Source organism: Rana temporaria, chromosome 13, assembly GCF_905171775.1.
Source record: "Rana temporaria chromosome 13, aRanTem1.1, whole genome shotgun sequence".
Classification (NCBI taxonomy): Eukaryota; Metazoa; Chordata; class Amphibia; order Anura; family Ranidae; genus Rana; species Rana temporaria.
Genome location: NC_053501.1, coordinates 33,299,169 through 33,312,447, shown reverse-complemented (window position 1 = coordinate 33,312,447; position 13,279 = coordinate 33,299,169). Strand labels below are relative to the sequence as shown.

At 43.3% G+C, this 13,279-nt stretch overlaps 1 protein-coding gene across 2 annotated transcripts in view; it reads left to right on the top strand.

Moving 5' to 3' along the window:
- RHOJ (ras homolog family member J) overlaps positions 1-13,279 on the top strand; it is a 133,190-nt gene that overhangs the window by 116,206 nt on the left and 3,705 nt on the right. For both annotated transcript variants that reach the window (XM_040333357.1, XM_040333356.1), the window contains 2 exons: positions 4,623-4,681; positions 11,951-12,115. In XM_040333357.1, coding sequence (XP_040189291.1) covers positions 4,623-4,681; positions 11,951-12,115 — 224 coding nt within the window. The remainder of the gene's footprint in view (positions 1-4,622; positions 4,682-11,950; positions 12,116-13,279) is intronic.

Sequence of the window (13,279 nt, the reverse complement as noted above, 5' to 3'; positions counted from 1 at the left end):
TCTAGATCTGTTATTTGTGTTCAAAATGAACCTGCTTATGTGGCAATTTGTACAAGCCTCCTCAGCAGTGTATCTAGAATGTATAGCACTCTAAAGTAATATACAGTGCATCCAGAAAGTATTCACAGCGCTTCACTTTTTCCACATTTTTTTGTTACAGTCTTATTCCAAGATGCACTAAATTAATTATTGTCCTCAAAATACTACAAACCATACCCCATAATGACAATATTAAATAACTTCATTTGAAGTTTTTGCAAGATTATTAAAAATAAAAAAGGAAAAAATGCCATGTACATACCGTATTTATCGGCGTATAACACGCACTTTTTTCCCCTTACAATCAGGGGAAAATCGTGGGTGCGCGTTATACGCCGGTCCCCGCTGTCTCTGAGCGCCGCCGACAAAGCCCGACAAAGACCGAGCCGAGCGTACTGCGGTATTAACCCTTTATCGGCCGCTAGCGGGGGTTAATACCGCACCGCTAGCGTCCGATTCCTGCGGCAATCCCGGCGGTATAGCGCCGCTATTTTTAGCGGCGCTATACCGCCACCGCGGCTCCTGCTCCAATGTTAAAGCGGCCTTAGAGGCGCCTCTCTTCTCTTTTATACCCTGTAAAAAAAAAATGCTCTGATATACAAGCATTTGGATTACAAGCATGTTTCTGGAAGGAATTATGCTCGCAATACAAGGTTTTACTGTGTGTGTGTGTGTATATATATATATATATATATATATATAGTAGTTATTTAGATCCTTTTTATAAAACAGCTTTGCAGAATAGAATTTTTCCAAAATGTATGAATAGCTCTGAGCTTCCCCCTTGTGGTCAGAATTGGTGCTGCATTTTTTTAATACTTCAACTAGTTTAGGGAGAATATAGAATGTAATTTAAGGAGCCATCCAAACCCCATCTGCACTCCCACTCCCATCTCCTGCAGGGTCGCTAAAACCTACCTGTAGCACTCTTGCTGTGTACTTGCATGCTTAGTTTCTCTTTCGTTCATAGACGGACACAGCATCCTTTGACCTTAGGAAGGACATAACCCTAAGGTCAAAGGATGCTGTGTCCGTCTATGAACTCAGAGAAATGGATTTTACGGTGAGTACAAAAATCCTTTTTTTGCTGATCTCGGTGGAAATGATCCTATTAGGAACATCCTTGTTCACATGTTTTGCAGTGGGCTCAGCTGATCATAGTCATTTGTTGTTCAGGTCATGATTTGTCAACTATTAACCTCTGATGTGAACCCAAGAGAATAAAAAAATATGATTTCTTGTGTTTGCTTTTACATGGTTTTTATTCACTGTTATGGTTATTTTATTTCTCATACACATTGCCTATTTAGAGGTGGTGTTTTCTTCATTTACTATACAGTAGGTGTTGTGTTTTTTGTTTTTTTTGTGTTTTTTTTTTACTGCTATGTTAATGTACATTACATGGATGTATGTGATGTGCATATTCATTGTAGATAATGTTGGCAGCAAAAATTACATAAAGGTAGATTTGGATCTCTTCAGACAGTTCACAGCCACTTTAAGGGCTCTTTCACACGCCTGCTCAGTTTTTTAGATCATTTTTTTTTCATCGTTTTTCGTTCGTTTTCCGTCCGTTTACATCCATTTCCGATCCGTTTTTCGTCCGTTAACGTCCGTTTTTCCATCTGTTTTTCCATCCGTTTTTTCTTTTTTTTTTTTGTTTTTTTTTTTACATATTTTGATGAAAAACGGATGTTAGCGGATAGGATGGTAAACGGATCGTCCGCTAACGTCCGTTCCATTTTTTTGACGGAAGAAAAATAGGGTTTTCTTCCGTTCAATAAAATGGAGCTTAACGGAGACGGATGTTAACGGATGTTAGCGGATGCTCATCCGCTAACCCATAGGAAAGCATTGCGGTCCGTTAACGGACGTCCAAAAAACGGACGAACGGAACGGACGTGTGAAAGAGCCCTTAATGTTGAGTACCCTCCTAATTCAAAAAACAGCTGTTTTGTTCTGGTGTTCATATCATCACAGAGGAAATCGATAAACATTTGCAATGTGTTAAAATATCAGTCCACCTTAGGGTCCTTTCACACGCAGTGGACCGTTTCTGTGTCCGCTCCGTGTGTCCGCCAAAGCTCAGCGGGGAGCATCCGTCATCCCCGCTGAGCTGTCGGCGGATAGGGCGGTCCCCGCACACAGTGCAGAGACCGCCCTGTCTCTGCTCCGCTCTCCCCTATGGACGTCTATCCATCTGCATCCGATCCGTTCCGCCGGACGGACGGAAGAAAAATAGGGTTTCTTCCGTTCGCAAAAGCGGATCCCGACGGATGCGGATGGTCGCGGACGTTAGCGGATGCTCCATCCGCTAACGGACGCGATCCCATAGGGATTCATTACAAGTCTGTAAACGGACTTGTAATGAACGGACGAACGGTCCGCTAGTGTGAAAGGACCCTTACAGAGGAATTTCAATTACAAGTGGAGTCTGGTGGGATGAATCACCTGATGCCTTTTTATATTTCTTTAAAGTGAACCTGTATTTTAAGGCTGCTTTCAAACTGAAAGTGCCCAGGCGTTGTTGGTAAAGCTCCGCTTTTAACCTCCACTAGCGGCCGAAAAGGGGTTAAAAGCGTCCGCAAGTGATGCTGTAGCAGCGCTTTGCCAGTGGTTCAGTGGCGCTGCCCATTGATTTCAATGGGCAGGGGCGCTTTAGACCCCTTTCACACTGGTAGCGTTTTTCAGATGCTTTAGCCCGAGCAGCTTCTTTGCAGTGATTTAGGATCGATGAACTCACCGTTCCTAAAGCGCCCCTGCCCATTGAAATCAATGGGCAGCGCCGCTGCAGTGGAGCTTTGTGGGCGCTTTAAACCCTTTTCTGGACGCTAGTGGGGGTAAAAAGCACCACGCTAGCAGCCGAAAAGTGCAGCAAAAGCAACGGTAAAGCGTCGCTAAAAATATACTACTGACACCCGGGCGCTTTCACTGTGAAAGCAGCCTTAGGAGCGGTCCTAAAGCGCTGCAAAGAAGCAGCTGTGAGGAGTTTTCTTGATGCCCTGCCAGCGCAGCACCCCAGTGTATTGCAGCTGAGGCTTTTTTCAGGTGCTATTTTTAGCGCTAAAGTGCCTGAAAAACCCCACCAGTGTGAAACGTTTTTAAGGCCCCTTTCACACTGAGGCGCTTTTGCCAGTAAAAACACTGAGCGCTTTTGAAGAGCTTTTTATTCATTTCAATGGAGAGGGGAGTTTTTCACAGCCCTGCCAGCACACTGCCCCAGTGTGAAAGCATTCATTGATTTTAATGGAAATACGTTTTTGTGAGCTTTTTAGGCGCTGTTTTTAGCGTGAAAGTGGTCTTAAGTTCATCTGTGTAAAAATAAAAATGCACATCTTTGTGCAGTTAAAAATGTATTAGAGCAGTTTCACACTGGGGGGGGGGGGGGGCTTAGCGGTAAAGCGCCACTAATTTTAGCAGCACTTCACGGGCCGCTAGTGGCGGAATAAAGGGTTATTAGCGCCTGCAAAACACAGCTACCGAAGAGCTTTGCAGACGCTTCCGCAGCAGTGCCCATGATTCCAATGGCAAGGGCGGTGGAGAAGCAGCTTGCAGGACTCTTTTTATCGTCCTGCAAGTGCACCGCTCCAGTGTGAAAGCATGCAGGCTCTCACATTGGAGCTGCAGAGAGGCGTTTTTCAGGCGCTATTTTTAGCCCAAAAGCACCTGAAAAACGCCTCCAGTGTAAAAGGGGTCCTACAATCTGTTTATTAATTTTGCCAAGCATGATGTTCTTTGCTGGGGATATGTTCATAGACGTTCCCCGTTAGGAGCCAGCAGCCAACACTTTGCAATTTCGACTGTCACTGACCACTTGGATTCCCCACTGGCGATTGAGAACGAATGAGCGTGGCTCCTGATCACGTGACCATTATGTCAGCAATGAGATAAAGATCAGACCCAGCCAGCCTGCAGATTAATACTGCCACCTTTAGGTCGCAGTGCCATATATTTAATAGTGTGAGATACAATTGTGTCTTACAATTTAATAGTTGTCAGATACATTTACACTATTAATAAAAATACAATAATTCAAAAATAGATATATTTTTTTAAACTTTTACAATTTGTTAGTCTATAATAAAACAAAGAGCTTTTATTAAAATGTGTCAAAGAAAAGCCTTAAAAATGTCCTTAAAAATGGCTGATTTGCATTATTTATATATATATATATATATATATATATATATATATATATATATATATATATAGCAATATCATAAAACTACAGTGTGTGTTTACGTAGTGTATGTATATCTATATACCAACTGTATAGTGACAGAATGTAGTCTCCCCGCACTGTACAAATCAGCTCCAGCCTCTCTGGGGTGTGTAAAACGACTAATCAGAGGCAATCTGCGCTCCATATATATATTCTAGTCACTCAAGACTGTGACTTGGACCATCTGTTTTAAGTGCAGCCTTTACCGCCTTCGATTAAACATGATATCTGTTAGCTCGCTGCTCACTGTCACCATTAGAGGAAATGGAGTTGGAACCAGCAGAAGATTAGATGGTTGAAATGCTGACAGATGATTATTGCTCCCCTTTGTAATAGAACATTATCTTTTATTGTTTTCCAGTGACGGTGAGCGTTGGAGGGAAGCAGTATCTTCTGGGACTCTATGACACTGCAGGACAGGTAACAGCCAAATCTTAGAAATGTTTTTTTTTATGTCATTTGTGTATATTTTTTTTTTTAAGTGGCAGCAAGCAAATGACAAACCAGTTTATTTAAATAAAATTAAATAAAAGCAATATTTTTTTACTTTTTGCTGTAATAAATATCCCCCAAAAATATATAAAAAAACATATTTTTCCTCAGTTTAGGCCGATACGTATTCTTCTACCTATTTTTGGTAAAAAAATATCGCAATAAGCGTTTATTGATTGGTTTGCGCAAAATTTACAGCGTTTACAATATAGGGGATAGTTTTATTGCATTTTTTTTTTTTTTTTTTTTTTTTTACTACTAATATCGGCGATCAGCGATTTTTTTTTTTTTTTGTGACTGCGGCATTATGGCGGACACTTCGGACAATTTTGACACATTTTTGGGACCATTGTCATTTTCACAGCAAAAAATGCATTTAAAATGCATTGTTTACTGTGAAAATGACAATTGCAGTTTGGGAGTTAACCACTAGGGGGCGCTGACGGGGTTATGTGTGACCTCATGTGTGTTTACAACTGTAAGGGGGTGTGGCTGTAGGTGTGACATCATCGATTGTGTATCCCTATAAAAGGGATTTCACGATCGATGACGCCGCCACAGTAAAGAACGGGGAAGCTGTGTTTACACACAGCTCTCCCCGTTCTTCAGCTCCGGGGACCGATCGCGGGACTCCAGCGGCGATCGGGTCCGCGAGTCCCGCGGCCGAGGTCACGGAGCTTTGGACCAGGTCGCGGGTGCGCTCCGTGGGCGCGCATCCGCGACTCACAGCTGGGCATTATACAATCACATACAGGTACATGATTGTGCCCAGCCATGCCATTCTGCCGTTGTATATCGGCGTAAGGCGGTCCTTAAGTGGTTAAAGTGATTGTAAAGTCTTGTTTTTTTTTCTATAAAAATAACAAACATGTAATACCTGCTCTGTGCAATGGATATGCACAGAGTAGCCACAATCCTCCTTTTCTTGGGTCCGTCTTCAGTGCTCCTGGCCCCTCCCTCCTGTCAAGTGCCCCCAAAGCAAACAGCTTGCCATGGGGGCACCCGAGCCGAGTCCATTCAGACACAGAGCCATGGCCTGGCTCGTCCCCTCTCTCTCCTAAATGGCTAACTGACTTTGATTGACAGAAACGTAAGCCAATGGTGCCACTGCTGTGTCTCAGCCAATCAGGAGGGAGAGTCTTGGATGGCTGAGACACCCTTGGGCATAGCTTCACAGAGAGGGGGCTCCGGTGAGTATTAGGGGGGCTGCTGCACACAGAAGGCTTTTTATCTTAAAGCGGTTTTCCCCCCAAAAATGGAACTTCCACTTTAAGTACTGGTGACCCCCGACATGCCACATGTCATTTTTTTGAGAGAGCAGGTACTTAGTTTTCACTGGTACCCAGCTCCCACTTCCTCTCCTGGCGCTTTGGCGCAGAGCGGAAGTTCACCCCCCCTGCAATCTTCTGGGACACGTCACAGGTCCCAGAAGATTGCCTGGCCATTCACAGAGTGCAGCGCGGCTCGCGCATGCGCAGTGTGCCCCCTGGCTGTGAAGACACAGCCGGGCGCCCACACTTGCAATGCCGCAGAGATGAGGGGGAAAGAAGCGAGGCTTCGGGCGGCCGCATCGCTGGACCATGGGGCAGGTGAGTGTCTGTCTGTTTATTAAAAGTCAGCAGCTACACTTTTTTTTGTAGCTGCTGACTTTTAAATGGGTGGAACTTCGCTTTAATGCATGCATTAAGATAAAAAAAACTTCTAACTTTACAACCCCTTTAAGCTTAAGGTGATTTAATGAGTCAGTGTAATCAAAATGCACTTTTTAAATCTAAAATTTTTGATTCAACCAATTCGAAATTTGTAAATTTTTAAAGTTTTTGAGAAATTCTGAGAAAATGCAATAAAATACATAATACAAAATCTGAATAGGATTCCCGAATATGAATTGAACGAATGAACTGAATTTAACTAAACACAATAATTAGATTAACGAATCTAAACAAAACAAAACACATTTTTTTCATCATGCACATGTCTAGGGTGAATGCTGTCTCTAATAGCAAATGGCAACATTCGTTTTGCAATGAAAAATCTGTATTTTAATAGTGTAAAAAGTAGTGAACATGTGATGCCTCCAAAGAAATACACACCGAAACACAATGGAATGTAAAAAGTTATACAAAATTGATGTACCGGTATGTGGCCAGCTCTGGAAAAGCAAAATCTGGAGATTAATGAAATAAGACAAATGTCTAAGCCTGCTAACATTACGGCTGATTAAAGAAGTCAGGTAATAATTAGAATGGAGGTTAGGGTGCTCTGTCTGGTTTAGGAGTGCGCACAGAGACAAACTGTCCCGCTCACGCTGCATTTTTTACAGTGTCCCACCAAAGCAAGTTTTCAAGGTTATTGATGTAACTGTTTCAGACAGTATTAAATAGCATAGACCTCCTTCCTGACACTAATAATACTTAGACCTTGGCGCCGATGATCCAGCTGTATGAAATAAGTATCGCTGCCTACACATTTTATTGTAGTCACTTTACAGAATGGGAAAATCCAAACAGCTCCCAGGAATTGGCTTTAACAGACTCAGCAACTGGAAAGTATAAGCTGTTATTGAGCCCACATTTCAGCATATTGTGCAGTATTCTAAATAGTTTGAGATATACGGTATAGTAACTCTTCACAGTGCAATATTCCTACAGACAATGGGCCAGATTTTCAGAGGAGATACGACGGCGTATCTCCAGATACTCCGACGGACCGTTTTCATCGGTTCACCTCTGAAGTGGCCATACGGCCTGATATGTGTACACACCATCAGTTCAAAATCCGATCTGGTCAGAACGCGGTGATGTAAAACACACGACGTGGTGAATAAAACGAAGTTCAATGCTTCCAAGCATGCGTCGACTTGATTCTGAGCATGTGCGGGTTTTGAACCGATGCTTTTCTGTACTAACCATCGGTTTGGACCGATCGGGCAGCGGTCCATCGGTTCGGTTTTGAAGCATGTTTTAAAATTTTGGACCGAAGGAAAACAGACCGATAGCCTATACACACGGTCGGTTTGGTCCGATGAAAATTAACTTCGGTTCATTCTCATCGGACCAAACCGACCGTGTGTACGGGGCCTAAGATTGCCCTGTATTTGCTCAATCCATCTTCCCATCAACTCTGACCAGCTTCCCTGCCCCTGCTGAAGAAAAGCATCCCCATAGCATGATGCTGTTGAAGCAGTGGACTTGAACTTTGCTGATTTCGGAGCATGGGCATGTTACCTCTGCAGGCAGATGACCTGAGAGAGAACAAAGATCCAAATTGGCAGCAAGCCAGCAAGGAACTGGGCCATTTACTAGGACTTTTGATGCATCTGTTTAGCCGTATTTAACTGAAAATTCAATTGGTTATTTAGACCAGTGTTTCTCAACCTTTTTTCAGTCAAGGCATCCTTTAAAATTATAGACAGTCTCAAGGCAGTAATAGCTATAGCTTTATATAATGCAACAACATCCACACGTAGGATATCCAATAACATTGGAAAAAAATGGCAAACATGGATGATGTGGAGGCAACAGACATCCTCCTCGTCAACGGATGACGTCATTGGTCGTTAGGATGCCTAAGAAAGTCGTAATGGTGCATGATGAAAACCTTTGGCTTTGTGTAACTAAAAGGCAGGCTTCATCCACCTGCTGGCTTGTATACAATTTTTGATAATTTCTTTAGGCATTTTGCCATGGCACCCCTGAGAAAACCTCAATGCACCCAAGGGTGCCTAAGCACCCTGGTTGAAATAGGCTGATTTAGACAAACGAAACTCGTAAAATTGGGTAAGTGCACTTCAAAACAAAGCACATTCATCCATTTTTCCCTGATCCGACCCATCACCCCCCCCCCCCCCCCCCCCCCCCCAAGATACATACATAACCTAATCTGATGGCAACGGTCTCTGGTGTTTGTTTAAATACCAGCTGCACCTGTGTATTTCAATCCCAAGATTTATGGGGCCGTCTTCTACCATCTTCCTTCATCTCTGGCCTCTGCACTGCTCTATGGGTCTGTAATAGTCAGGCATTGCCAGGACAGTAAGGCCTCGTACACACGATCGGTTAACCAGTGGAAAAACCGATCGTGTGTGGGCCCTATAGGTTATTTAACCATAGGTTAAAAAAAAGCCAACTTGCTTTAAATTTAACTGATGGATTCCTAACCAATAGGTCAAAACTGATCGTTAGTAGGCACGACCATCGGTTAAAAATCCATGCATGCTCAGAATCAAGTCGACGCATGCTTGGAAGCATTGAACTTCGTTTTTTTTCAGCACGTCGTTGTGTTTTACGTCACCGCGTTCTGACACGATCGGTTATTTAACCGATGGTGTGTAGGCGTGACGGATCATCAGTCAGCTTCATCGGTTAACCTAGGACAACGGTCCTTCAGACCGTTCTCTTCGGATGGACTGATCGTGTGTACGAGGCTTTATACTAGATATAAACAAGCACCAGAGACCAGAGCTATCGGATTAAGGTACGTATGCATCTGTGGAGGGGGAAGAGGGTTAGGATAGGTCAGGGTGTAAGCACAAAAGGGAAAAGTGCAGTTTGTTTTGAAGTGCAATAAACTTTTTACAACTTTTCTATTTTTACAGTTAATCAAAATTAATCCACAGCAACAAGCACAGCATGAAAAATTGTTTATTTAATCAAAATCTAATACTTACATCTAAATTCCTCATGGACGATATTCTTGCGTAACTTCTTCTCGAATGGTTGATCTATGAAGTTCACTAGTTGTCCTAATCCTTTACTGGACTTGTGTACTTGATTTTATTTCAATTAATTATTCAAAACACTGTACTTCTGCGTTTTAGGCTAAAGGTGATCTCCCCAGAATATTTCAAGTGTTCTCCAATGGGATTGCTGGATATGAGACCAGCTGTGTAATATAATGTTGCTTTTATGGAAACAATACTACAGGAAAGGTATACTGGCATTCTAAGAGTCGGTTCACACTAGGGCGACACGACTTCCAGCGCGACTTTCAGAGGCGACTCCAACACGACTTGAGCATGAACCACAGGGCGATCTGGGGCGATTTACAACACGACTTGAAGTCGTCTCCAGGACAGGAGACTTTACAGTGGCCAATCAAACAACAATCAGCTCTAGGGGAGGGAGGGGGAGGGAGGGGGAAGGAGAGGTTTGCCTGAGAAATGTATCTTATCTTCCTGGAAAGTCGCTTCAGTTAAGACAGTGATCAGACGTGGAGGCGACTTCCATTGAAATCAATGGCTACAAATCGCCTACAAGTCGGATTGAAGTAGTACAGGAACCTCTTCTGAAGTCGGAGCGACTTGAGTCGTGTGTATTAACACCGCTCCCATTCACTTACATTGTTTTTCTCTACAGCGCGACTTGGGACGACTTGAGGCGACCTCAAGTCGGATCCCAAGTCGCCCCAGTGTGAACCGACTCTGAACCTTTGATTTTAATCATTTCAACAATTTAGAAAAAAATATAAACTTAATAGGATGGTAGATCTGACTACTCTGCCGCAATGACTCAAAAACGGCATTTGTCTTTTTAAATAAGTGATGAACAAACATGTTGCTACAACAAATATACGAGGCACAAAGGATTCACTTGGAAGCTTAAGCCTGAGTAAATATTTGATATTCATCATTACATATTTTATGCTGCTAAAAAGAATGTTGTAAATGGAAAGGAAGATGAAATGGACTCTGGTGGGTGTCTAATGATGCAGCATTTTATCATTTTAACTGTTCTCCTTACCTGGTAGTTTGTTGCCCCCTAGTGGTGTGATATCAGTATTGACAGCAGAGCGTTCATACGAATAGTAGGCTAATTTTAGTGCCTAAAACTGAGATTATAAGTTTAATTTTTCCCTGCAAATTAGATAATGAAAAAAAGTTCTTCAGTCAGACACATATGTAAATGCTTAGTTATCGTACCACAACTCCTAATGTCAGACATAAATATCAAATAGACAAACTGTGAGTATTTATTCTTATGTGCCAAAGTATTGCTGACAATTTCCGTATGGGTTTAAAGATGAATTCCGGGTAAATATTTTAAAATATGTATAAAAACCATATATCGGAACTGTTGGCAGAATTTGGCAGCGAAGGAGCATCAGCACTTAGAAGGGCTCATCCCTTTACTCTCTCCTCCTGTCAGCATCAATGATGATAACCAGTGCTGGGACAAGGTCATCCAGCGCTGAGGGCAAAGATGCCAAACCATGCCCCCCCTTTCCCTTAGGGTTAGGGTCAGGGTGCCACCCATCCCTGCAATAAACCATTGCACCAGGGGCAGTCGCGCCTCCTGCCCACCCCTTGTCCCGGCCCTGATGATAACCCATTGTGTGTGTGTTCCCCCTTCCAGCCTGAGCTTTGCTGTACAGCAGTGGTCTGCAAACTGTGGCTCAGGGGCCAGATGCTACCCTTTGCTTGATTGTATCTGGTCCTTGGGGAACTATTTTCATCCACCAACAATGGGGCATTATTTTCCCCAACTGACACCCCGTGACACCAACGATGGGGCAGGATTCCTCCCAGTAACCCCTGATTTGGAGCAATGTCCTCCCTCCTTCCCTCTTTCCTCCTCATTTGTCCCTCATTCTGGTCTGATCTATATAGATGTATATAAAATGCAATTTTTATCTATCAAAAAGTGTTTCCCAGCACTAAACCTTTCATCTGAATCTAAATTGCTGCATTTGTAAATTCCAAAAGCCAATATAAAGAAATAGTATTGGTGAAAAAACGCACTTGTGGGTTTAACCAATCTTGTTTGTTTTGTACAATTCTCCTTTAAGGGGGTGTGGCAAGGGGTGTGTCTTAAGCCTGCATACTTTTGCTGATAGGTGTCCCTCATTCCCATCTCAAAAAGTTGGGAGGTGTGGGAAAAACACCAAACTAAAGGTCGTGTCTTTCTGTGCCATCCCATTGGTGTCTAAACTAACACAAGGTAGCAGGAAGCACTGAGGCTAGATAAGAAAAAATAAATGATAGTAAATGGTGTTGCCCTTTAGCAACCAATCAGAACCTTCCTTTAATTCTCCATATGTCGTCTTTGGGGGGAATTTTAATCAGATTGGTCAAAAATAAGACATATCTGAAACATTGAACATTGAGGCCTTTTAAATGCATTTATTTGTACAGAATATATTGGTGCACAAAGCAAAAGTGTGTACTATATAATATATAATATATTTTCTTTTCTACAGGAAGATTATGACCAGCTTCGACCTCTCTCCTACCCAAATACAGACGTGTTTCTGATTTGCTTCTCAGTTGTCAATCCAGCTTCTTACCACAACGTCCAGGAGGAATGGGTGTCGGAAGTCAGAGCCTACATGCCACATGTACCTTATGTCCTAATAGGAACACAGGTAAATGTACTGAACTGTACAGGGCAGGGCTGTCTTATTGAGAGGGCACACCTGGGCTCTGCCCAGGGCCCCCAGCTGCATAGGGGGCCCCTGCCCTTTCCCCAAAGCAGCTGGTCCTTGAGCGTGGGCTGCCCCTCTACATCCCAGATATGCCCCCAGCACTCTGACCCCCTCAACACCCTTGATATCCCCTACCTCCTACCTACTTGATTTCTGTTTACCTGCACTGTCTCCATTGTAGGGGCCCCAGAGCACTACTTTGCCCGGGGGCCCATGATGCTATTAAGACGGCCCTGCTGGAGGGAGCTAAAAAAGTGACCCTGGCATATAAAAAGTAATGTTTTGTGTACATAGAACGGAAAAATGTAGTTGCAAATATGGAAACATAAATTTAACAGACCTGGGCCTGTATCTTATTTTCCGACACACAACAGTGATATGAAAAATGACAGTGTTTGTTACTCCAACTCTTCACATTCCTGATATGTGCCTGCTGTACAATGTACCCTGTATGAGAAAGTATCCTGTTCTCTTTGTATTGCTCCCTTTGTGTGAAATCCCTGGTGTTCCTGCTGGTCCCCTTGCGTTCCTATTAAAAAAAACTGACCACACTAAGCAGGAGAGCACACCATGGTCAGTTCTATAGCTCTGCCAGTTCTCTGACACGCCCCTACCCCCCGCTGCACAGCCATTCACTGGAAAGCTCAGTTTGCTGCTGTTTCTCCTCCCCCAGCTCTCATGCAGCTAAGAACAAAGAGAGGGTATGTGATAAAAAAAAAGGGGGGGGGGGGTGGCATTTATAATGTATTTTTATATGGGTTGTTTTACAAGGTGATTGTTTATAATCACTTTAAAGGAGTTGTAAAAGCAAAAGGTTTTTTTATCTTAATGCATTCTATGCATTAAGTTAAAAAAACTTCTGTGTGTAGCAACCCCCCCCCCCCCCAGCACCCCCCAATTACCTACCCAAGCTCCTTCTCTCTCCAGTGATGTCCAAGATCCCTTCAGCCATCCAGTACACTCCTCCTGATTGGCTGAGACAGAGCTGCGGCGCCATTGGCTCTGTGACTGTCAAAGTCAGTCAGCCAATTAGGGGAGAGAGGGGGCCGGGCCAGGTCGGGGCTCCGTGTCTGAATGGATACATAGAGCTTCAAATCTGCTTGT